Source organism: Leptonychotes weddellii, chromosome 5, assembly GCF_054177405.1.
Source record: "Leptonychotes weddellii isolate Sample4059 chromosome 5, ASM5417740v2, whole genome shotgun sequence".
NCBI lineage: Eukaryota > Metazoa > Chordata > Mammalia > Carnivora > Phocidae > Leptonychotes > Leptonychotes weddellii.
In genome coordinates, this window is record NC_138373.1 from 159,795,321 (window position 1) to 159,815,501 (window position 20,181).

The following is a 20,181-nucleotide window of genomic DNA, read 5'->3' on the forward strand; positions in this document are numbered from 1 at the left end:
GAGCTATCAAGTGGCAAAGCAGGTACCACTGACTCCCCCATGTAGTGCTCTTCTGCTTCAGGCTTCCCCCCTCCACCGGGCTCTGACCTCAGCACTATGGCCAGGGTCCTGACCGTGGGCTTATTTCTCACAGGGATGGATGAGTCCTGCCAACGGAGGCCCTGAAGCTGGGTGGCCAGCCAGCAACTGACCAGCTCCAGCCCTGAAGGCAGTGGTGAGGGGGCTCCGTGGCCCACACCCCTACTGCAGTGGACACTCAGGGTAAGCAGGCATTATGGACTCCAGCCTTCTCTCCTGTCTTTATCAGAGACCACAAATGCCAGGGGTGCCCACCCCCTGAGTGTCACAGCCAGCCTGCCATGCCCACTCATACCACCTCCCACCTCCCTAATTCACCCTCAACTCCCCATCCCTGTTGCTACCACCTGGCCTCTGCCTGTGGTCTCTGCCTCCCCAGACCCTTCCCACACCACCCTCAGCATCGTCAGCCTCCAAGCCCACTCTGTTCATGCAGCTCCAGCCCAGGGCCCCTCACGCTGGGGCAGCCCCTCAGCCAACCTTGTTCCCCTGGATCCCATGCCTCCCTCTGTTCCAGGTGGCATGGCCTCCTCACTGCCCCCGACGTGCACCTTGGAACAGACAGTTCTCCCTCTGTGGGCCTGTACAACACTGACAGTGAGCCTGCCACGTGCAGACTGGGACACAAAGATGACTGGTTCTTGCTGCAAAACCTCCCTCTCGGGAGGAAGACACGCTCATCACTGAGGGTGTCAGGGGATGAACCCGTGGACAGAGAAGAGGAGCGAGTCCTACAAGGGCACTGAGGAGGGTCTGGAGTGTGCAGGGTCCATCAGGTAGTCTCAGCAAGAAAGGCAAAGAGGAGAGAAAGTCTGGGTTCCGGGTGATGACAGTGGCAACTGGGCTGACAAGAAGCAGCACAGATTGGGGGCTCAACCCCACCTTCAGTCTCGAGGTTAAGCCCCAGCCTGACCACAGAGGCATCCCCCAAGGACATGTACTGCCCCCCTGCAGTTGGGATTTGAGCCCACAGCTTGGTGGTGGCTTAGCCTCTGTGGGGGCTCAGACCAGGCAATCAGCCTCTCTGCCCGACTCCACTCTATGTACGAGGGAGAGGGCAAGGAAACCTCGGTGGGCTGCTGGGAGGAAGAAATGAGATCACACACACAGGGCTGTGCAGGGCCTGGCACACGGAGAGCACTCCCCAAGCCACTGTCTCCATGACTGCTGCTGATGTCACTGTCAGGCTCTTTTCTGCTACCCCTGGGCTGAAGGGCTCTCAGACGCAGGCGCTACCCCTAGACGTGGACCTCCTGGACATCGGCACCAGTCACCACAATGATCCCCCACCCAGGGCTTGGCTTGCAGGCATGAGGACCGCAGGCCCTCTGCCAGGAATGCTCTTCTCTCTCTCCACCTCACATTTCCTCCTGAAGTGGTCCTTAAATCCCACCCCTCTTCTGCATCCCCCCGGACCAGAGACATCCCACACGGGCAGGGCGGAGGCTCCAGACCAGAGGCACCGGGGGTCAAAGGAGGGGCTGGCAAGCGAAGTATCCGTGCCCCTAGAGGCAGAGCTACCCGGCAGTCGGCCAAGGCAGAGAGGGCCCATCCCACCCAACTGGGAGGCGGGAGGCCGAGCCTTCTCGGGGCCCTCCCACCTCCCAGGCCCACGCCAAAGCGCTGCCTGACCCGGTTCTGTCCTGAGTGTGATGGGCAGGTTCGGCTCGCCGTGTCGCACGGCCCTGCTGTCCTCAGAGAGGCCGCCCCTCCGCGACCCCCGACCCCAGCCCGGCAGGTGCCCCGGACGACCCTTGTGCTGGCCCGGCGGCCGCAGCCCGCCCGCCTCACATGTCCCCGCGACTGCCCCGGAGCGCCTGTCCTGCCGCCCCGGCTGACCCTTCCCGGTCTCCGGGCTCCGGCCCTCCGCCCTCAGCCCTCGGCCGCGGGCCCGGCACTCACCGCGCGGGTGCGGCCCGAACGCCACCAGCACGAAGTAGTCCGCGAGCCGCGCCATGGCGAGGTGCGCGGGCGGGCTCCGCGGCTCGGGGACGCGAGGGCGGCGCGCTCATGGCCCGGCCCCGGCCCTGGCCCGTGCTCCCCGGACACCCCGGGCCCGCTCCGCGGCGGCAGCCAGGGCTCCCGCCGCCATCTTCCCAGCCAGCCGGCCCGCCCGGCCGCGCCGTGCGCCTGCGCGGCCCCGCTCCGCCCCCGTCATGGGCGGGGCCCGGAGCTACACGCTCCCATTGGGCCAGTCGGCGCGGGCTCGGTTCCCGGGGGCGGGTCCCCTCCCGGCACCGCCCCCCGGGCGCTGACAGCGACGGCGGCTCGCGCGGGTCAGCGGCAGGCGCGGCCGGGGTCGGAGGTGGCCCGGAGCTCCGGGCTCCTACGCCGGGGTGGAGACCGGCCGGGCCTCGCTCCTGGGAGCTCCCGGGGATCCCGCTGTACGCCGGCGCTGCCAGTTTGGAGGAAGGCGGAAGGGCCCGGGACTGCCCCCAGATCTCCCAAGCCTGGGGCACAGGACGAGCCCGGGGCCGTCCCCTCACGGGCTGCCAACCTGGGGATTGCGGGCGAGAACCCAGGACTTGCCCTTGGGGTTCGCGGCCCGAGGAGAGCTCGGGCCCCCCTTGGGTGGGGTGTTCTTTAACAAGGTGCGCTGCCGGTCCCGCTGTGAAGAGCAGCGTCCTAAGCCGAGAGCACCTGGAGGCCGGGTGCGGTGCCTGGGAGTTGGCCGCACCATCCTCAGGGGCGAGGACCGGCCGGGGCCTCCCCGCCGTGGCACAGGGATGGGCGAGGGGGACACGGAGTCTAGGGCAGGACGTGCTGGGAGAGGAGCTGGAGAGGTGGAGGGAGCCTCGGGCCACGTCACTGATCAGCTGGGAGGGGCTGGCAGGATTGGGCTTGCTTTTCGATGCTTGGCTGCACAAGAACATAGAAAGGAACAGACTGCCCACATCCAAGTGCCCCTCCCTTGCAGGAGCCAGCTGGAGAATGAATGAAACTGAACCCAGAGATCCCACCAGGCGCTCCCTTCCCTCTGCTCCCGGTCCTGGGGCTCAGGCCCAGCCACACATCTGCTTCTGTTGGGTATAGGGCCCATAGGCTGAGAAGCCCTCCTTTTGGCCCCAGGTGGCTTGAGTTGGTTTCTGTCACTTATACCCAAAAAGGTCCTCACCACCACATTACCACACCGACCACGCCGTCGAGCTGTGCCTGGGCGGGCAGGGTCCCTGGCAAATCCTCTGGCCTGGCGCCTGAGTCCAGGGCTGGCTGTCCCTCAGAGACTGTGGAGACCCTGCGCCCCACTCCCCCACCCTCATGCCCTTAGGAGCCCATTCCTTGCAGCCCTTTCAGAGGTGCCTTAGGGTCGAGGGTAGGTTTGGGGTCCCTTCTAGACCATGATATCCCCACTGAGTTTCTCGTCATCAAGTCTCCTGACCACTGCGCTGTCCATGTCACCTCCTCCGGGGCACCAGGCTTGCCCTGTTACCTCCTCTCTCCAGCAGGTTCAGCCCTCTTACAGGGAGTGACTCTCCCTGGCTTCCTCCTTCCTGCCTTTTACCCCCACCCACTGTGGCTCCCATCACCTCTCATCTTGCCCATGTCCTTGTCAGCCCCTGGCCTCTCTGACTTTGTTTTCACTGTCCTCATCTAGCAAACCCCAGCCATGCACAGTCCTGCACCACCCCATAGTGCAGAGTGGCCATGATGACACCATGGACATTCCCCCCACTTCTCAGCCTGCTGATGTCCGGGGAGTCTCTGACCCCACCTGCTATGTCTCAGAGATGACCCCACTGCCCCTCCTTTATAAAGAAAACAAAGCCATCAGAGGGGAGGCCTTGTGTTGCATTAGCAAACCCCAAGTCTGCCCCCTCACACCACAACTCCTCCTTCCACAGTCACCACTGAGGCTCTGCCCCTCCCACCCTCCTCCCCCCCCCCACTTGCTGTTCCCTATCAGTGGCCCCCATCCTCACTCTCTACAGATCCTGGCCATGAGGATTAAACTCAATCTCCCCACCTTGAAACATTCAAGCAAAACCTCTCTCCTCAAGCTCTTTGCCCAGCCAGCCTCCACCCTCGCTTTTCTTGCCCCACACAAATTTCTTCTCTAAAGCATTCTTCCAACGTCACCAGCACCACCTTCCTCCTGTGGCCAGTCCCCACTCGCCAGGGAAACCTCTGGGCTTCTTGCGAAATTCCACAGGCCAGCAGCTCCTGCAACTAACTGAGCGTAACTGAAGGTAGCCTCGGTCTCCCCTTGGAGGACACACACACTATTACAGACAGTAAGGACTGCAAGATGTGCTGTCCAGGGGGCTGTGGGGCCACAGAGGGGGCCTCTCATCCAGTCAGCAGGGACAGGGGCAAAATAAGCAGCCAGGCTGAGACTTGGGGGCCAGAGGACACCCCATGCATCTGTGGGTTTGGGGGGGAGACAGGACCACAGGCCCATGGTGGCAGCAAGTATTCTGAAAGAATGCAGTGACCCACAGGCCTGTGAACTGCACTGAGGTCTACCTTCACTTTCCCAGATTAAAAAATCTTGCAGAGGCAAGGAATTTTGATTTAATTTTTTCTTTATTGGAGGGGTGAGTAGTACGATCACCTTCGAGTTTTGGAAAGGCGGCACTGGCGACTGTGGTGGACAGATTGGGGGGAGGGGGCAGGCTGCCCTGGGGGTCCTCTGCCCACCCCTTCCCTGGTTGTCCCTCCAGAGCTGGCATGCGGCTTCTGTCCTCTGTCTGCACCGTCTGGGGGCAGAGCTCACCACACCTCTCGCCTCCCAGAGCCTTGCCGTCTGTGAAACTCCCAGATCTGTGTTCCAGGTCGGCCCTCCCTCCAGCCCCAGGTCCACAAGGCTAGAGGGCAGCCAGACACCTCGGCCAGGATGACCCCAGGCAGCCAAGCCCTACCCTCTCTCACTAGGGGCTCCCTGCATCAGCAAACAGAAGGGCTGACCCTCCTCGCCTGCCCCCCAGGGTCGCTCAGTTTCTCTCAGACCCGTCTGCTCGGCCCCAGGCACTTTTCTAATATAAATGTGATGGCTTCACTCTCTCTCCTCCCCCAGGTGGTAAAAATAAATAAACAAATAGAAACCGGAATAGCTGCTGATGCTTCCCTACCTTCTTCAGGATGTAAACCAAGCTCTTTAATATGTCATGCGTTCCACACTTGTTGATTTATTCACCCAGCAAATGTTTATTGAGCTCCCATGGTGTGTGCAGCAGGAGGAGCAGAGTGACCAGGTCATCCGTGATGACTTGACAGAGGGAACAGGACTGGAGCAACTAAGACAGGAAGAGATGTGAATGGACACAGAGATGCTCAGATGATCAAAGAAACATCTGCGGGGGGCGGGGGGGGTGATGGGGTAATTGTCCCTTCTCAGATAGACAAAGACCCAAAGAATGGCTAAAGCCAAGCCCATTATCAGTTGAGAGTGGATGGCACAAGCTTTGTGGAGAATGGATAGTACTATCCGTCAACACACAGCTTCACCTTCAACCAGAATTTCTACTTCTAGGAAAGTATCCTATCCAGACACTTCTCTGAGCTCACAATACAAGGGTTCTTGCTCTTAGAAAGACCAGACAAAGGGGCGCCTGGGTGGCTCAGTTGGTTAAGCGACTGCCTTCGGCTCAGGTCATAATCCTGGAGTCCCGGGATCGAGTCCCGCATCGGGCTCCCTGCTCAGCTGGGAGTCTGCTTCTCCCTCTGACCCTCCTCCCTCTCATGCTCTCTGTCTTTCATTCTCTCTCTCTCAAATAAATAAATAAAATCTTTAAAAAAAAAAAAAGAAAGACCAGACATGGCCTAATTGCTCATTAATAAAAGATCAATTAAGAAGTTACAGAACGGGGCGCCTGGGTGGCTCAGTCGTTAAGCGTCTGCCTTCGGCTCAGGTCATGATCCCAGGGTCCTGGGATCGAGTCCCACATCGGGCTCCCTGCTCAGCAGGAAGCCTGCTTCTCCCTCTCCCACTCCCCCTGCTTGTGTTCCTGCTCTCGCTATCTCTCTCTCTAATAAATAAATAAATTCTTTAAAAAAAAAAAAAAAAGAAGTTACAGAACACCTACACATTGGAGGAGGGCCAAGCACAAGAAAGAATGGCAGTCTCTCTCTTTATATATGTTTTTACTTACATATACCCGTGTAACACACACACACCACCACCTGCCCCTAGTGAAATACACTAGTGTGCGTGAGAGAGTCAGGAATGTGGTGACCACCCAGAAGAATCCACAGTGGGTGGCAATGCAGGGGTCTCACTTTTTACTTATTTAAATTTCTTACAAAAACCATTTAATACTTCATTAAAAGGGGAAAAGAGGGTGGAGATTTTTCAGAACACAGCTGTGAGGGGGTCTGGAGGGAGGGTCTCCAAATCACCTCTGTGAGGAACTGACTAGCTAGCTGCTCTTCTCCAGCAGTGATTCTAGCCAGGTCCCCCAGGCCGCTCATCAGGGCAGACATCTAGGGGCAGGACCCGGTCTAGCTGACTGCAGCCCCAACACCCACTCCTTCAGCCTGGAAGATTCCCAGGCCCCAGGACAGTGTTCTCCACCAGAAGGCGCCATAGATGAGGCTGGTAGCCGCTAGGGTCCCTGGCCAGTCGGAGCACTTCGCAGCAGGATGGGGCTCCTGTCAGGCTACCCCCCTTCTCTGCACCCTCTGTGCTACCCAGCGGGCTGGGCAGGAATAGGGAGCAGGAGGGCCGGGCTCCCCGCCCAGCTGGGGCATCCGGCTCCGCCTCCTCCTGGAAAGACTATTTAGTTCTGGAGGTGCTGAGGCCAGGTCCCAAGCAGGACCCCGACCAACCACAGACCACAGACTGACTGAGGACATTCCCCACCCACCAGGTGCTCCCTGCCCAGCCAACAGCAGACCTACTGGCCGCCTTTCGCCTGACACCTACTCACCGACAGACATAGGTATGAGCTTGCCTGTCCCCACGCCTGTGCCCCTGATCACCAAGGCTTCCCAGTGGGCCAGGGAAAGGGGTGGCTGGAGGTGAGGGTCGTCAGTCCCCCACACCTGCCTGGCTCACACTCCCTCCAGCCCCGCCTGCCATGGCCCGGCTCCTGACGGTCACCTTTGGTTGCATCAGCCTCCTCTACCTGCTGCTCCCAGGCACGCTGTCCCACAGCCTGGGCCGGAGCCAGCAGCCTGCCCCACCCAGGTGAGTGGGGTTCACACCAGCCAAACCGTGGCCCGCAGGGAAGGAAACCAGAATGCCTGGGGAGGGCCCCCTCCATTCCGCTCCCTGTACCCCCCTCCTCCTATTCCTCCAGCATTGGGGAAACCCCCATCCGCTGCCAGGGCTTACCTCCTAAATCAAGGGCCAGAAAATATGCCTTCAGCAAACCCTGAGCAGGGCAAGAGGCCCCTCTTTGTTTGCCTCTCTCCTAGGGCCCTCCCCTCCCCCATTGGTAGAGCAACCCCCTCAAGGAGAGGTTGGCTAGGAGAGGGGAGGCTAGAGGGATCCCCAGGATTGCCCACCATCCCCCAACCCCCCCAAAGGGAGGGCTGGGAAGGGGGGGTCACACGGGTCGTGAACATAGTGACCCACAGAGGCCGACACTGCCCTTTGCCCAGGGAGGCACAGGTGAATGGACATGTGACCTGGGCTGCTGAGGTGGCTGAGAGCCAGGACCCAAGCCCGGAGCTCCAAAGGGACCCTGGGCTTCCCCTGCCAATGACCCCAGGCCTGTGTGGAGGGGAAAGTGGGTGGGTTTGGGGGGGTCCCCGAAAGGTTGGGCCATCAGGTTTACTTCCTCCATTCCCCTCTGCAGGGAGCCCCCAGCCAGGACCCCTTCCGGTGGCCTGAAGCCTCGACACCCTGCACCTCGGCGTGTGGTCTGGAAGCTACACCAGGCCCTCCAGCCACAGAGGAGCGCCAGCCGAGCCCCCGCTACGGGTCGGCCTCTCGGGGTCAGCCCCCACCGGCACTTGGGCCCCCGCAGGCCCCGAGCCCAGCTCCTGCGGGTGGGCTGTGTGCTGGGCACCTGCCAGGTGCAGAACCTCAGCCACCGCCTCTGGCAGCTGGTTGGGTCAGCCGGCCCCCGGGACTCAGCCCCCGTGGACCCCAGCAGCCCCCACAGCTACGGCTGACGCGGAGCTGGCCATAACCATGCCTGGCCCCGCTGGAATGCTGCACCTCAACCCCAGAGCTGCATCTGGGCCCCCAGCCCCCACCCAGCCCCCACCCGGCCCCCTGGGCCTCCTGCACACCTCGGTAACCAGGGTGCAGGCCCTGGAGGCAACTCCCAGCCCACCCCACCCCCACCAGTTTCTGTAGCAAGCAATCTTAAATAGCTTTGGATGCGGAAACCCACGCACATGTGTAGACCCAAGGAGATCTGCAGGCAGAGTCTGTACCCCCGGAAAGGGTTTCAGAGGGGCAGGGTCCGCCCAAGGATGTGGAGCAGAAGCCAGGGTCCTGACTACCCAGGGCCATGCTGGGCAAGCACCAGTTGGCCCAGCATGACCCCGTCCCCCACCCCCATCGCCCCGGTCCTGACAGCATCAGATTCAACCCTGGCTTTGGGCATGCACACTTTGCCTGTCCCAGGTCCCCAGCCTTTCCACTCCCTGTGCCCTTGAGACTGGGAAGGCGGCAGGGAGGAGGGCCCCACTGTGGTCCCTGTCCCCAGGGCCGGGGTAAATGGAGGACAGGTCTGCTGGGAGCTGTGTTCTCTGGAGCCTCGGGGCTCCAGGTGAAAATGGAGACCCCTCCCTGGATCTCTAGCCAGGTAGCTGGGGAGCCTGGGAGAGGGCGTAGAGGTTCTGGAGGCACACTGGGGCATTTGGGGGCCGGACAGCCCAGAGCAGACTGCCCCTTCCCATCCCTCAGGGCAGGGTGGGGCTGGGTGGGGGCAAGATCTCCCAGCTCAAATTGGTCAATGAGGTCAAAACCATCACCACCTCAAGTGGGGTGGGAGGGCCAGACAAGGGTAGGGGGTACCGCAGGCAACAGAGTCTCCCTGACCCCACCCTGCCCAGCTTGGGGATCCACTGGGGGCAGGCACAGGGACAGCAGGAGGCTGGAGCAGGCTTGTCGAGAATTTGGGGAGGTAGATTGCCCTTTAAAGGTTAGAACAGGATCTCTGGCCCCTTCTGGTGTATATCACCCCAGGTCAGGCCTTTGCGTGTTGTGATCCCTGAGCCTTTGCTAGTCCCTCATCACTGACACCCCCATGTCATATGGGCGTGACCCAGCATTCAGAAAGGTGGCTTCTTTTTCTTTCTTTCTTTCTTTTTTTTTTTTTTTAAAGATTTTTAGTTTATTTATTTGAGAGAGAGAGAGTACAGAGGGAGAGGGAGAGAGAGAAGCAGGCTTCCCGCTGAGCAGGGAGCCCGATGTGGGGCTCGATCCCAGGACCCTGAGGTCATGACCTGAGCCAAAGGCAGACGTTTAACCATCGGAGTCCCCCAGGTGCCCCAAGAGAAAGGTGGTTTCTAGTACTTGGCAAACACTCATAACAGCACCTAATCTGTCAACATCTGTTGGTCACCCTGTGAGGAGAACGCTATCGTTCTCCCACCTCTAGAAGCAGAAACCGCAGCCACAGACATCAGGGGTGCTCTGGGTTGCTGGCAGGCCTGCCTCTCAGAGACCCTGGGCCCCCCAAGGGTGGGAGGCTCCTGGAACTCCCATGTGGGCTCCCACCCTCGTACTTGCTCTTCTGGCTTGGGAATCACCTGGCCAGGTAAGGCATCTTCCCTCCATTAGGCCCTGTGAGGACAGTTCCGGCGGGTTCCTGCCCTGCAGTGAGAGTGGTTCGTGTTGTGTGGGAAGCAGAGCAAGGCAGGCAGGAAAGGCTGCCTGGAGGAAGCGTAGGTCTGAGGTTTGCAAGGGTCCCAGAGGGAAGGAGCTTAGAGTGCCAAGGCCCCAAGGCCACAGGAGGAGTGGGTGTGGCTGGGGACTGCCCCCCCCAAAGCAGCTAAGAGAGGCTGGAACCAGAGTGAGTGAGTGAGGGCAGGAGAGGCCAGTGGGCCGGGCCTCAGAGCCACCGAAGGGTGTCAGCAGGGCAGGCAGGGAGAGCTGGCAGTGAGGACCTGGCGAGGGGGACCGGGGAGAGAGGAAGAGGAGGGGTCTAGGAGGGTCAAAGCTAGACAGTTAGGAGCACCACGTGGCCAAGACCCGCCCCCCCAGGCTCCAGTCCTGGGCCTGTGTGTGGTCTGGTCTTCCGCACAGGATGTTCTTTCTGCCGAGAGCACCCCCCACACTGTCCCGTCCAATTGGTCAGAGCTTCCAGACCCCCAGGATCCCATGCCCTGTACCCTTGCTGGGCCATTCCAAAGTGCGGGTGGATTTTCCTCAAAGCAGGATGGACTGCTGACCTCAAGGCATCCCTGTGCTGTGACATGTGGCATCCACCCGGCCCCTGAGCTCCAGGCCACGCCGGGGCCACCTACCTGATGCCCCACTTGGACTTTCAGTGGCAGCACCCGAGCTCCTCCAGAGCACCCACCAGCCACATCTTCCTCAGACAAATGCTGTGGGCTGGTCATTTTCTCCTTTTTCTGTCCAAGCCACCACCTGCTTTTGGGGTGACGGCTCCAGTCACCTCCCTGGAGCCCCCTCCATCCCTTCAGCATTGTTTGCTGAGCATTCGAGAAATATTAGCGATTACCCCCCCACCTGACATCCTAGTGGGAGGAGGCAGAAGGAGAAGAATCTCAAAGGTAAAATAAGCAGATGACAGCACGTGTCAAGCCCTGGGAGAGTCCTGAAGGCAGCTTGCACTTCGCTATTTTATTTTATTTTTTAAAAGATTTTATTTATTCCTTTGAGACACACAGCTACAGAGAGAGAGAGAGAGAGAGCACATGAGCAGGGGGAGCGGCAGAGGGAGAAGCAGACTCCCTGCTGAGCAGGGAGCCCGAACGGGGACTCGATTCCAGGACCCTGGGATCATGACCTGAGCCGAAGGCAGATGCTTCACCAACTGAGCCACCCAGGTGCCCCCCGAACTTTGCCATTTTAAGTGTGGGGCCCCAGCACCCCCCCCCAGTTTATTCTCAGCACAGGCAGGAGCAGGGCCCCACCCCCACAGCCTTCTTGCCTCAGTGAAGCTGAGTAGGTGCTCTGACACGCACACCACCAGGTGGAGACTGACACCTTGAGTGTCACCAACTGCCCTCGGGCCACCTCCAGACTTCCCAGACCTGACCATACTCAGACCCCCGCACTGTCTTTCTCAAGAGCACCGGCCTTTCCCATAGGCGACAATGACTTGTTTTGCTGTGTGTCTGCCTCCTCCTTGGGGAATGTCAGCTCCCAGGAAGGTGTATATATCAGTCAGGTCCCTGCTGCGTCTTTGGTGCCCAGCTCGGGTCCATGCAGTAAATGCCGGCTGAATTCATCTCTGCCCTGACTCCGGATGGAGCCTCTCACCTCAAATGCCAGACAAAGAGCCCACTCTTGACCAAACCAGCCAGGCGGCTCCTCTAGGCCTCACCCAGTATTAGCAAGAATCCCCACCCCCGCCCTTGAGATCTGATCACCTGGCAGGCCTTTTAGCAAGAATCCTGTAAGCCGGTTTAGCAAGAATCCCCCCACCCTTGATATCAGCCCTTAGCAATTTTCCATCCCCTGACCCCACTCTGCTTACTGGCAGTCAGTCCCTGGCTGTCTTTACTTTTGTCGGATTCTCTCTCCCCTATTGCAATAGTGGTGAATAAAGTCTTTCACTCCCATTTAGCAAGTGTCAGAATAACTTTTCTTATAAGCCCCTGCCCTTCCCAGAATCCCAAGGGCCTGAGGCTGATGGGTGGGGTCTGGGGTCTGCATGACCTGTTGGGAGGGGCCTACTGTGGGCCGGGAGGTGTTTAAAACCCTTGGGGGAAGCCCAGGAGGCTGGCAGCGCACTCCGGCCTTCCAGTCCTAATCAGGTCAGTCGCCCAGGGAGGCTGAAGTCAGGGACAGAGGGCTGGGGCCTGGGTCGGGGTGCTGGGAGCTGCTTCTGTGCTGACACATTAACTTCTGAGGCCAGGAGGACGGTGGATGGTCACTCATTACCGAGGGCCAAGGCCAAGGGGCTGGGTGGTGTCCGGTCTCTTATGTAACCTGTGGGCATATATAGGGGCACACAGCCCGTGGGACTCTCCCCCACCTGCCAACTCTACTCCCTCAAGATGAAGATGAAGGTGGCTGTGGTGAGTACTCCAGACCCAGTGTAGATGTGGCCCCACAGACTGCTCACCCAGGGGCTGGTTGTCCCTCATGGGAAGGAGCAGCAGCCCCCCACCCTCTCCCAGCTGGTTCCCGCCAGTCTGCTGGTCCCGGTCAAAGGGCTCCCTCCTTCCTGTCTTTCTCCTGCAGTTTAGGTTTAGCTGGGGCAAGGGTCAGCAGCCCCACCCTTGGGCTCCCTGCAGACCCAGGTCCTGAGGAGATGCTGGGTGCTGGTGCTGTGCGCCCCCACACAGCATCCCGTGCACCCCTGCATCACTCTGGAAGCAGGCATCTGGCTGACATCCACTTTGCAGAGAAGGACGCCCAGAGCGAGTTTGCCTCCGATGGCCGGTGTGCCTGGGAGGGGGTGTGCCCTGCTGTCTGCCAGCCTCGCTGCTGATCCATCTCTTAGGCTCTGGTGTCCCCATGGGGATGTCCCCGCTTCCTCATGGAGCTGGCATCATGGTGAAATGGGTTTAATCACCCACCCAACCAGGGCCCAGACCCTTCCCTGGTCTACCGGCCTGATGTGGACCCAGAGGTAGCCAAAGACAAGGGCAGCTTCCGCAACTACACGGTAAGGGCCCCACCCCGGCCCCGCCCCAACCCCACCCCAGCCCCATCTTTCTCCAGAGAGGGCAGCACCTGCCCCTTTGTACAGCTCCAGGTCCGCCCTTGGACGCCCCCATTCATATCTTTGGGGCCAAGCTTGGGAGACCGGAGCAGTGGGCCCCACAGGTGTGAAGGGCAGGGATTGAGCCTCCTGGCTAACCCTCTGGCTTGCAGTCTGGCCGACTCCTGGACCGTGTCTTTGCCACGTACAAGCTTATGCACACGCAGCAGACCGTGGACTTCGTCAGGAAAAAGGTACTTGGTAGCTTCCTCTGCTGCCAGTCCCCACCTCCCCAGGCTTAATGGATGGATGGAGAGGGACTGGGCCCTGATCTAGCCAACCCCGTGGCTATGCTGACCTCCCCTTCCTGGTCTAGCACACCCAGTTTGGGGGCTTCTCCTACAAGAAAATGACCGTCTTGGAAGCTGTGGACATGCTGGACAGGCTGGTGGATGAGTCGGACCCAGACGTGGACTTCCCCAATTCCTTCCATGCCTTCCAGACCGCTGAGGGCATCCGGAAAGCCCACCCTGACAAGGGTGCACCTCCCTCCCGTGGTGGGCTGCAGTGGGAGGGCAAATGGGTCTTGGCCCTTTCCTGGCCTCACCCCTGAGCCCCAAGCCCCGTCCTCCTCCTCTGCCCCAGTCTTGCCACCCCCAGGCACTAGCCGGCTCTGTCCCTCTCCCTTCCAGACTGGTTCCATCTCGTGGGGCTGCTGCATGACCTGGGGAAGGTTCTGGTTCTGGCAGGGGAGCCCCAGGTAAGGGCAGGGGTGAAGGGGTGCAGCAGGGTGAGGCTGGGACAGCCTGGGCTCAGGGCTCTGGAAACCCGCCGTGTGGGCAGGCCAGTCACACCCACCGTGGCTGCGTGTCCGCAGTGGGCGGTCGTTGGAGACACCTTCCCAGTTGGCTGCCGTCCCCAGGCCTCTGTGGTTTTCTGCGACTCCACCTTCCAGGACAACCCGGACCTCCAGGATCCTCGATACAGGTACTGCTCCCCCGCTGCTGGTCCTCTTCCCCACGTTGCTCCCGCGCCCCTCACCCTCTATCTTTCCCTGCAGCACGGAGCTCGGCATGTACCAGCCTCACTGCGGCCTGGAGAACGTCCTCATGTCCTGGGGCCATGACGGTGAGGCCAGTTAGGCGGGCCGTGGGGACGATGGGGACCACGGTGGGCGCCACGGCTCTGGGAGCCCGGGGGTCACACCGTGTCTCCCACAGAGTACATGTACCAGATGATGAAGTTCAACAAATTCTCTCTTCCCCCAGAGGTAGGTGGAGGGGAGGGCCCAAGCCAAGAGCCCCGGCCCGGCCCGGCAAGCCCCGCCCTCGCCCCGCCCTCGCCCCGCCCTCCTGGAGCGTGCTGGGCGTGGCTTCCCTCTGCCCTCAGGCCTTCTACGTGGTCCGATTCCACTCCTTCTACCCTTGGCACACGGGTGGCGACTACCGGCGGCTGTGCAGTGAGCAGGACCTGGCCATGCTTCCCTGGGTGCAGGAGTTTAAGTACGGCCATCCCTGTGGGGGCTGGCGGAGGGAGGGACGAGGGGACTGGAGGGGCGGGGGCTTCCTCACAGGGCGCGGTCCCTCCTCTGCTGCAGCAAATTTGACCTCTACACCAAGAGTCCCGAGCTGCCAGATGTGGACGCGCTGCGGCCCTACTACCAGGGCCTCATCGACAAGTACTGCCCTGGTGTGCTGAGCTGGTGACCAGCCTGGCCAGGTGCCCGAGGGGACGGCCACTGTCCCGGGACTCACATGCACACCTAAGTCAGCGCTCCCTGCCCTGACCACTCTGCTCAGTGCCAATAAAGACATTGAAGCAGCCTGTGAGCCCGAGCTTCACTGAGATGGGGGCCTGTCGTGGCAACAGGGCACTCTGCGCCGGGAGGCAGGACGTGACCCCTTGGACACGTGTGTCCCGTCACGCCTGCCACCTTAAACCTGTTGCTCACCATTCCAGCTCTGGCATCAGAACCTGGGGTCGCCCTATTTGTCCTCACATTCTCAAAACAGTCACCAAGTGTTCTGGGCTCCGTGTCCCTAAGAACAAGATGAAGCAAAACATTCGATAGCTAGAAAAACAGATTACAGAAAACCTCCTCGTATAACAGATGCATGGGTTAAGTGCAGCAAACCTAAGGCATGAACAGCCCCACAGGACCCTCCCCGTGCCCCGAGGTGCGCCCACATCTTGGGTTAGCCAATAACCTCCTTCGTATGAGTCCCCCCCGGCCCCCGCCCCAGTACATGTCCCTTAGTGCTGCGGTTTAGCGCTGGCTTCCTCCCTGCCTTCTAGCAGCTTATTTCTTGGAAGAAAGTGATCATTTGTCTCAGGGAGTTTCCTTCTGTTGATGTTTTGCTAATTGCATCCCTGTGGTGTTAACATTTCTTGGGTATTTCCTGCTAATTGGTAAATGCATAGAGAGGCTTAATCAGATTCAGATTTGGCCTGTCAGGGGCAAGAGAGCTTTAGAGGCTGTGGCATATTCTTGATCGGGTCGGCATAAGCTGTGTTGTTGGAAGTCACCTAGTTCAGATTAGAACATGAGAAGGCAGAGTGGTGACGTTCCGGCCCCCCGGCCACCCTTCTCACTCATCTGAGAGAGAGCCAGGCAGTAGGGAGAAGTGCTATTTGGTTAGTTCCTATAGGAAAGGCGAGTGAAGGCTCCAGTCCTCCTCTTACAGTTTGCAAGAGTTAGCTCCTAGCACCATGCAATCCATTTGTCTGTTTTGTGTTAAGAATGTGTAGATTTCAGGGCGCCTGGGTGGCTCAGTTGGTTAAGCGACTGCCTTCGGCTCAGGTCATGACCCTGGAGTCCCTGGATCGAGTCCCCGCATCGGGCTCTCTGCTCGGCAGGGAGCCTGCTTCTCCCTCTGACCCTCCCCCCTCTCATGTGTTCTCTCTCTCTCTCTCATTCTCTCTGTCTCAAATAAATAAATAAAATCTTTAAAAAAAAAAAAAAGAATGTGTAGATTTCAGCATATTCGTGCTTGGGTGACCACCCTTGCTGGTGCTCCGACTCCTCGGCCAGGGTTGGGGTGGAGCTTCCAGATCCTCCTGATGGCTCCTAGGTCCTACTGACATGACAATGGTCTCTGGTGGGTATCCCACTGTCTGGTGTGACAAGACACCCAAAGTGGGTAATTCCCTGTGTTTTTGTAACAAATTACCACACATTTGGTGGCTTAAAACAAAAATGGATTCTCCCGAGTTCTGGAAGCCAGAAGTCAGATCCTGGTATGGTGTTGGGCAGGCCTGTGATCCCTTCACGGGCTCCAGGGAGGGTCCCTCCTTGCCTCTTCAGCTGCAGGGCTGCCTGCGTCCCCCGGCTTGTGACTGCGCCTCCCTGCTGTCTTCACACGGCTTCTCCGCCCGTCGGCGCCCCTCTGCCTCGCTCCTATAGGGACCCTGTGATGGGCCCATCCGGGTAACCCAGGATGATCTCATCTCCAGATCCTTCACTTAATACATCTGCAAGATGCTTTTCCTAAATAAGGTTGTGTTCACAAATTCCAGGGATTTGATGTGCACATCTGTTGGGCAGCTATTTGTTCCCAAGCCCCTCGGGAGCTTCCCAGTTGTAACCTGAAACCAGCCTTCATACTCAGAGGGCAGGGAGTCATGGAAGAGACAGGCCACTGCAGATGGGTAGGTGGCAGGTTTCTGAGCAAGGGAGCTTACAAGGCTTGTCTTGGGCGGTCACAAGACAAGTAGATCTTTGCATTTGCCCGCTAGAGTCTTAAAAGTTTAGGGGCACCTGGCTGGCTCAGTCAGTAGAGCGTGTGACTCTTGATCTCAGGGTTGTGAGTTTGAGCCCCATGTTGGGTGTAGAGCCTACTTAAACAAGGATAGAATCTTAAAAGTGTGTACAGAGGCCTTAATGGGGTCCAGTCACACACAGCACGCGGAGGGGCTCGACACCACATCGCTATCTCAAGGCTGTGTTCTTGGAGCAGCTTCCGGGAGCGGGGAAGGCAAGTGGGGTGCATACTGCAAAGATGGGGGAGGGGTGAGCTCACAGGTCTACCAGCAGTAGCACGTTCTCTGTGGCCTTCCCCAGCAGGGGCTATTTCCCGGCTCACCACAGAGGTTGCCCCAGACCTGGAATCTGCCATTTCTCCTGGTGTGGCTGCTGGACGTGGCGGTGTTGGCAGCTGCCCTGCTCCTCCCATGGACCTCCGCACCTGCTGAGTGCTGGCATCAGGAGAGCATGGGCTCAAATGTGTCAGAGACTTGCTCCCGGCCACCAGTTCACGTGTGCTTCCTTCTGGAAGATTGCGACCTGCCCTGGGCAGCCTCCCCGGGCGTGGGGGACCTCCCCACACTCCCTCTCAGCCTGTGAGCTCAGGCAAGGCAGGTGCAGAGTGCTGAGGGGGTCCCTCCCTAGAGCTGCATCATGGGGTGCTGGGGGGCACTAGAGAGGCTGGAAGGAAGGGTCCTGGGTGACGGGCCATTGAGGGTGTCCTGAGGCCTTTCTGCCTTCTCCAAAGAGGCTGGGGTGGGGAAGGGAGGTGCTCAGCAGCCTGCTTCTCTGGGTCCAAAGTTACTATCCTGATCTATCCCTGAGGAGGCTCCCCAGTGTGCAGAGTAGGAGAGGCCATCTTTGCTCCTGTCCCAGGGTCCCCAGACCCTCTCTGTGCCCCTTGCAGACCGTAACCAGGCCACCTCCAAAAGCCCCAGGGTAGGGGGAGGGCAGTGGGGGCCAAGGTCCCATATTTCTGTCCACCCAGGGGACTGTCAGGCCTCACTGGGCTCCAGGAGCCTGAAGCTCCAGGGCATTGGGGCAGCTTGGCTCTCCTCCAGCCTGCTGGCATTCCTGCCCCTGAACCCTCCCCCTGCTGCAGGCGGCCCTCCTCCCGCTCTAGCAGACTGGTTCTGCCTATTCCTGAGGCCTGGGGCTCAGCCTCCTAGCACCCTTCCAATCTGTCCTGTTTCTTTTCTTTCTTACTTCCTTTTTTTTTTTTTTTTTTTAAGATTTTTATTTGTTTGGGGGTGCCTGGGTGGCTCAGTCGTTAAACGTCTGCCTTCGGCTCAGGTCATGATCCCAGGGCCTGGGATCGAGCCCCACATCGGGCTCCCTGCTCCGCGGGAAGCCTGCTTCTCCCTCTCCCATTCACCTGCTTGTGTTCCCTTTCTTGCTGTGTCTCTCTCTGTCAAATAAATAAATAAAATCTTTAAAAAAAAGAAAAGATTTTATTTGTTTGAGGGTGAGAAAGTGTGAGCCCAAGCAGGGGGAGCTGCAGGCAGAGGGAGAAGCAGGCTCCCCACTGAGCAGGGAGCCCAATGTGGGGCTCGATCCCAGGACCCTGAGATCATGACCTGAGCCAAAGGCAGACACTTAACTACTGAGCCACCCAGGCGCCCCCCCAACATTTTCTTTAATGTACAGAATTTATTTATTTATTTATTTTAAGATTTTTTAAAAAATTTATTTATTTGACAAAGAGAGACACAGCGAAAAAGGAAACACAAGCAGGGGGAGTGGGAGAGGGAGAAGCAGGCTTCCCACTGAGCAGGGAGCCCAACGTGGGGCTCGATCCCAGGACCCTGAGATCATGACCTGAGCTGAAGGCAGACGCTTAACCGACTGAGCCACCCAGGCGCCCTAGAGAATTTCTCAGTTTAATTTCCAACGTGGTGAATATTGATAGATATATCCTTCATAAGCAAAAGCCCTTTGGGGTCCTCAATAATTTTTAAGAATGTAAAGGAGTCCTGAGACCCGATGACCCGGTCCTTGGACGCCAGTAGACTTCCTTTTGGGGGAACCACAACACTTGCTGCATGGGCTCCGGAGGGCAAAAGTGGGGGCCACCTGTGAGTGCAAGCACGTGTAGCTTTCTCAGCAAACCCAGGGGCCACCAGCAGGCCAGTCCAGAGCCCACAGCCTGTACCTCCTGCAAGGGCAGCCGTCAACCACCATGGTGGGTGCTGTCTGTGATGTTGGGCGGCGATTTGTCATCATGGACACCCTGTTGTGTGTGCTTGGACGTGCTGTCCTTGTCCCCTGTGCTTCCTCCAGCATCGCTGTGCGCTGCCTCGCGAATGCCCGTCACCAGGGTACCCTGCTCAACACTGCCTCTGGCCAAAGCCATTCTCCAGAGTGAAAGATGCAAAGTAGAGGCTGCTGTGTGGGACCCTGACTCAAGGATCGGCTGGAATGATGGAGCCGACGGTTGAAGACCCAGCCGTGGTGCCAGCTTGTGGACGATGCCCCTGTGGTGAGCCTGGTGGAGTGTCCAGGAGCCGTCTGGTGCACCCAGGTGTCTGTCACACCTGCGCCCAGGGCCCCCCGCTGACGCTGCTGTGGCCTGTTCCGGTGACACTGGCTAAAGCTGCATAGTGGAACGTGGTTCTTTTTTTTTTTTAATTCTTTTCTTTAAAGATTTTTTTTTTTTTATTCATGAGAGACAGAGCGAGAGAGAAAGGCAGAGGGAGAAGCAGGCTTCCCACGGAGCAGGGAGCCCGATGTGGGGCTCGATCCCAGGACCCTGAGATCATGACCTGAGCCGAAGGCAGACGCTCAACCATCTGAGCCACCCAGGCACCCGTGGAACGTGGTTCTTAAGGGAGCGATACTTTTTCCCCCGAGACGCAGCAGTGCTTCTCTGGAACGGGACGTGGCTAAGCGCAAGGCTACACCCGGTGCCTCTGCTACGGGATGAGCAGGCCAGCGCGGTGGGAGTGGAGCTGACCTCCACAGGGCGCGGGCTGCCGGCGCAGGACCCAGGGGCCCAGGGAATGCTCCAGGTGACCCTGGCTGCCTGCGAACAGCCAAGGCTGGTGGCCGGCGTCCCTGGAAGACTGCAGCGCCCTCTCTGGGCAGACGCAGAGGGGCTCAGACACAACCTGTATTTTTTTCCCTGTGGTCCTTCAAACTCCAACCAGTTTTTGGCTTCTTTCCTTTCATGCTAACTTCACAGTTTAGCATATGAAATGCAGAATTTCGAGACGGAATTGGACTGCGCTCAAGGGAAGGTAGGTGTCAAGCTGGAACCTGGAAGTGATGTTGGTGCAGGAATGGACCAGATTTGGGGGGCCTCTGCACCTTGGCGTGAGCGGGGGTTTTTGTGCGGAGTGTAGAATGGCTGCCTTGTATTAGTAAGACTACCATTTGTGGGGGGTGGGGAATATAGATCGGGAGGGTGGATTCACGAGGGTCCTGGGCACCCCAGGGGTTTAGGTGTCCTGTCAGATTTCCTGTGGGTGGGGGATCTGCCTTCTCATGAATCTGGGCAGGAGGCAACACACTTCCTCCACCTCTCCTTCTGGAAGCCAGAAAGGGGAGCAACGTGGTGTTACTCCGGGAGCTATGGGGCCTGTGTTCTAACCTGGCCACCCTGGACTCCAGATTTGAAGCTGGGAG

The 20,181-nt window shown here is 59.1% G+C and overlaps 3 protein-coding genes across 8 annotated transcripts in view; 2 read left to right on the top strand and 1 right to left on the bottom strand.

The window, feature by feature from the left end:
• Nucleotides 1–2,186, bottom strand: part of SBF1 (SET binding factor 1) — a 29,705-nt gene extending 27,519 nt beyond the window's left edge. For all 6 annotated transcript variants that reach the window (XR_014145981.1, XM_081822738.1, XM_081822735.1 and 3 more), the window contains exon 1: nt 1,981–2,186. Coding sequence is in view for 5 of the 6 variants with exons in the window: in XM_081822738.1 (XP_081678864.1) it covers nt 1,981–2,035 (55 nt within the window). In the remaining variant the exon portion in view is untranslated. The remainder of the gene's footprint in view (nt 1–1,980) is intronic.
• A 4,836-nt stretch (nt 2,187–7,022) lies between these two features.
• ADM2 (adrenomedullin 2) lies at nt 7,023–8,289 on the top strand. The gene is made up of 2 exons (XM_006735380.3): nt 7,023–7,204; nt 7,818–8,289. The coding sequence occupies exons 1-2, from the start codon at nt 7,095–7,097 to the stop codon at nt 8,134–8,136; spliced, it is 429 nt and encodes a 142-aa protein (XP_006735443.2). The 5' UTR covers nt 7,023–7,094; the 3' UTR covers nt 8,137–8,289.
• On the top strand, nt 8,284–14,639 carry MIOX (myo-inositol oxygenase). Its single transcript, XM_081822739.1, has 9 exons — nt 8,284–12,779; nt 12,989–13,069; nt 13,192–13,354; nt 13,508–13,575; nt 13,693–13,802; nt 13,876–13,943; nt 14,036–14,085; nt 14,205–14,317; nt 14,413–14,639. The coding sequence occupies exons 2-9, from the start codon at nt 13,031–13,033 to the stop codon at nt 14,519–14,521; spliced, it is 720 nt and encodes a 239-aa protein (XP_081678865.1). The 5' UTR covers nt 8,284–12,779; nt 12,989–13,030; the 3' UTR covers nt 14,522–14,639.
• The last annotated feature ends 5,542 nt before the right edge of the window (nt 14,640–20,181 follow it).

Bases quoted from the DNA above. Each gene is read 5' to 3' on its own strand.
- ADM2 (XM_006735380.3), top strand. From the start codon at position 7,095: ATGGCCCGGCTCCTGACGGTCACCTTTGGTTGCATCAGCCTCCTCTAC. The intron at 7,205-7,817 runs GTGAGTGGGGTT...TCCCCTCTGCAG, and splicing joins CAGCAGCCTGCCCCACCCAG to GGAGCCCCCAGCCAGGACCC.
- MIOX (XM_081822739.1), top strand. From the start codon at position 13,031: ATGCACACGCAGCAGACCGTGGACTTCGTCAGGAAAAAG. The intron at 13,944-14,035 runs GTGAGGCCAGTT...TGTCTCCCACAG, and splicing joins CATGTCCTGGGGCCATGACG to AGTACATGTACCAGATGATG. The intron at 14,086-14,204 runs GTAGGTGGAGGG...CTCTGCCCTCAG, and splicing joins AATTCTCTCTTCCCCCAGAG to GCCTTCTACGTGGTCCGATT.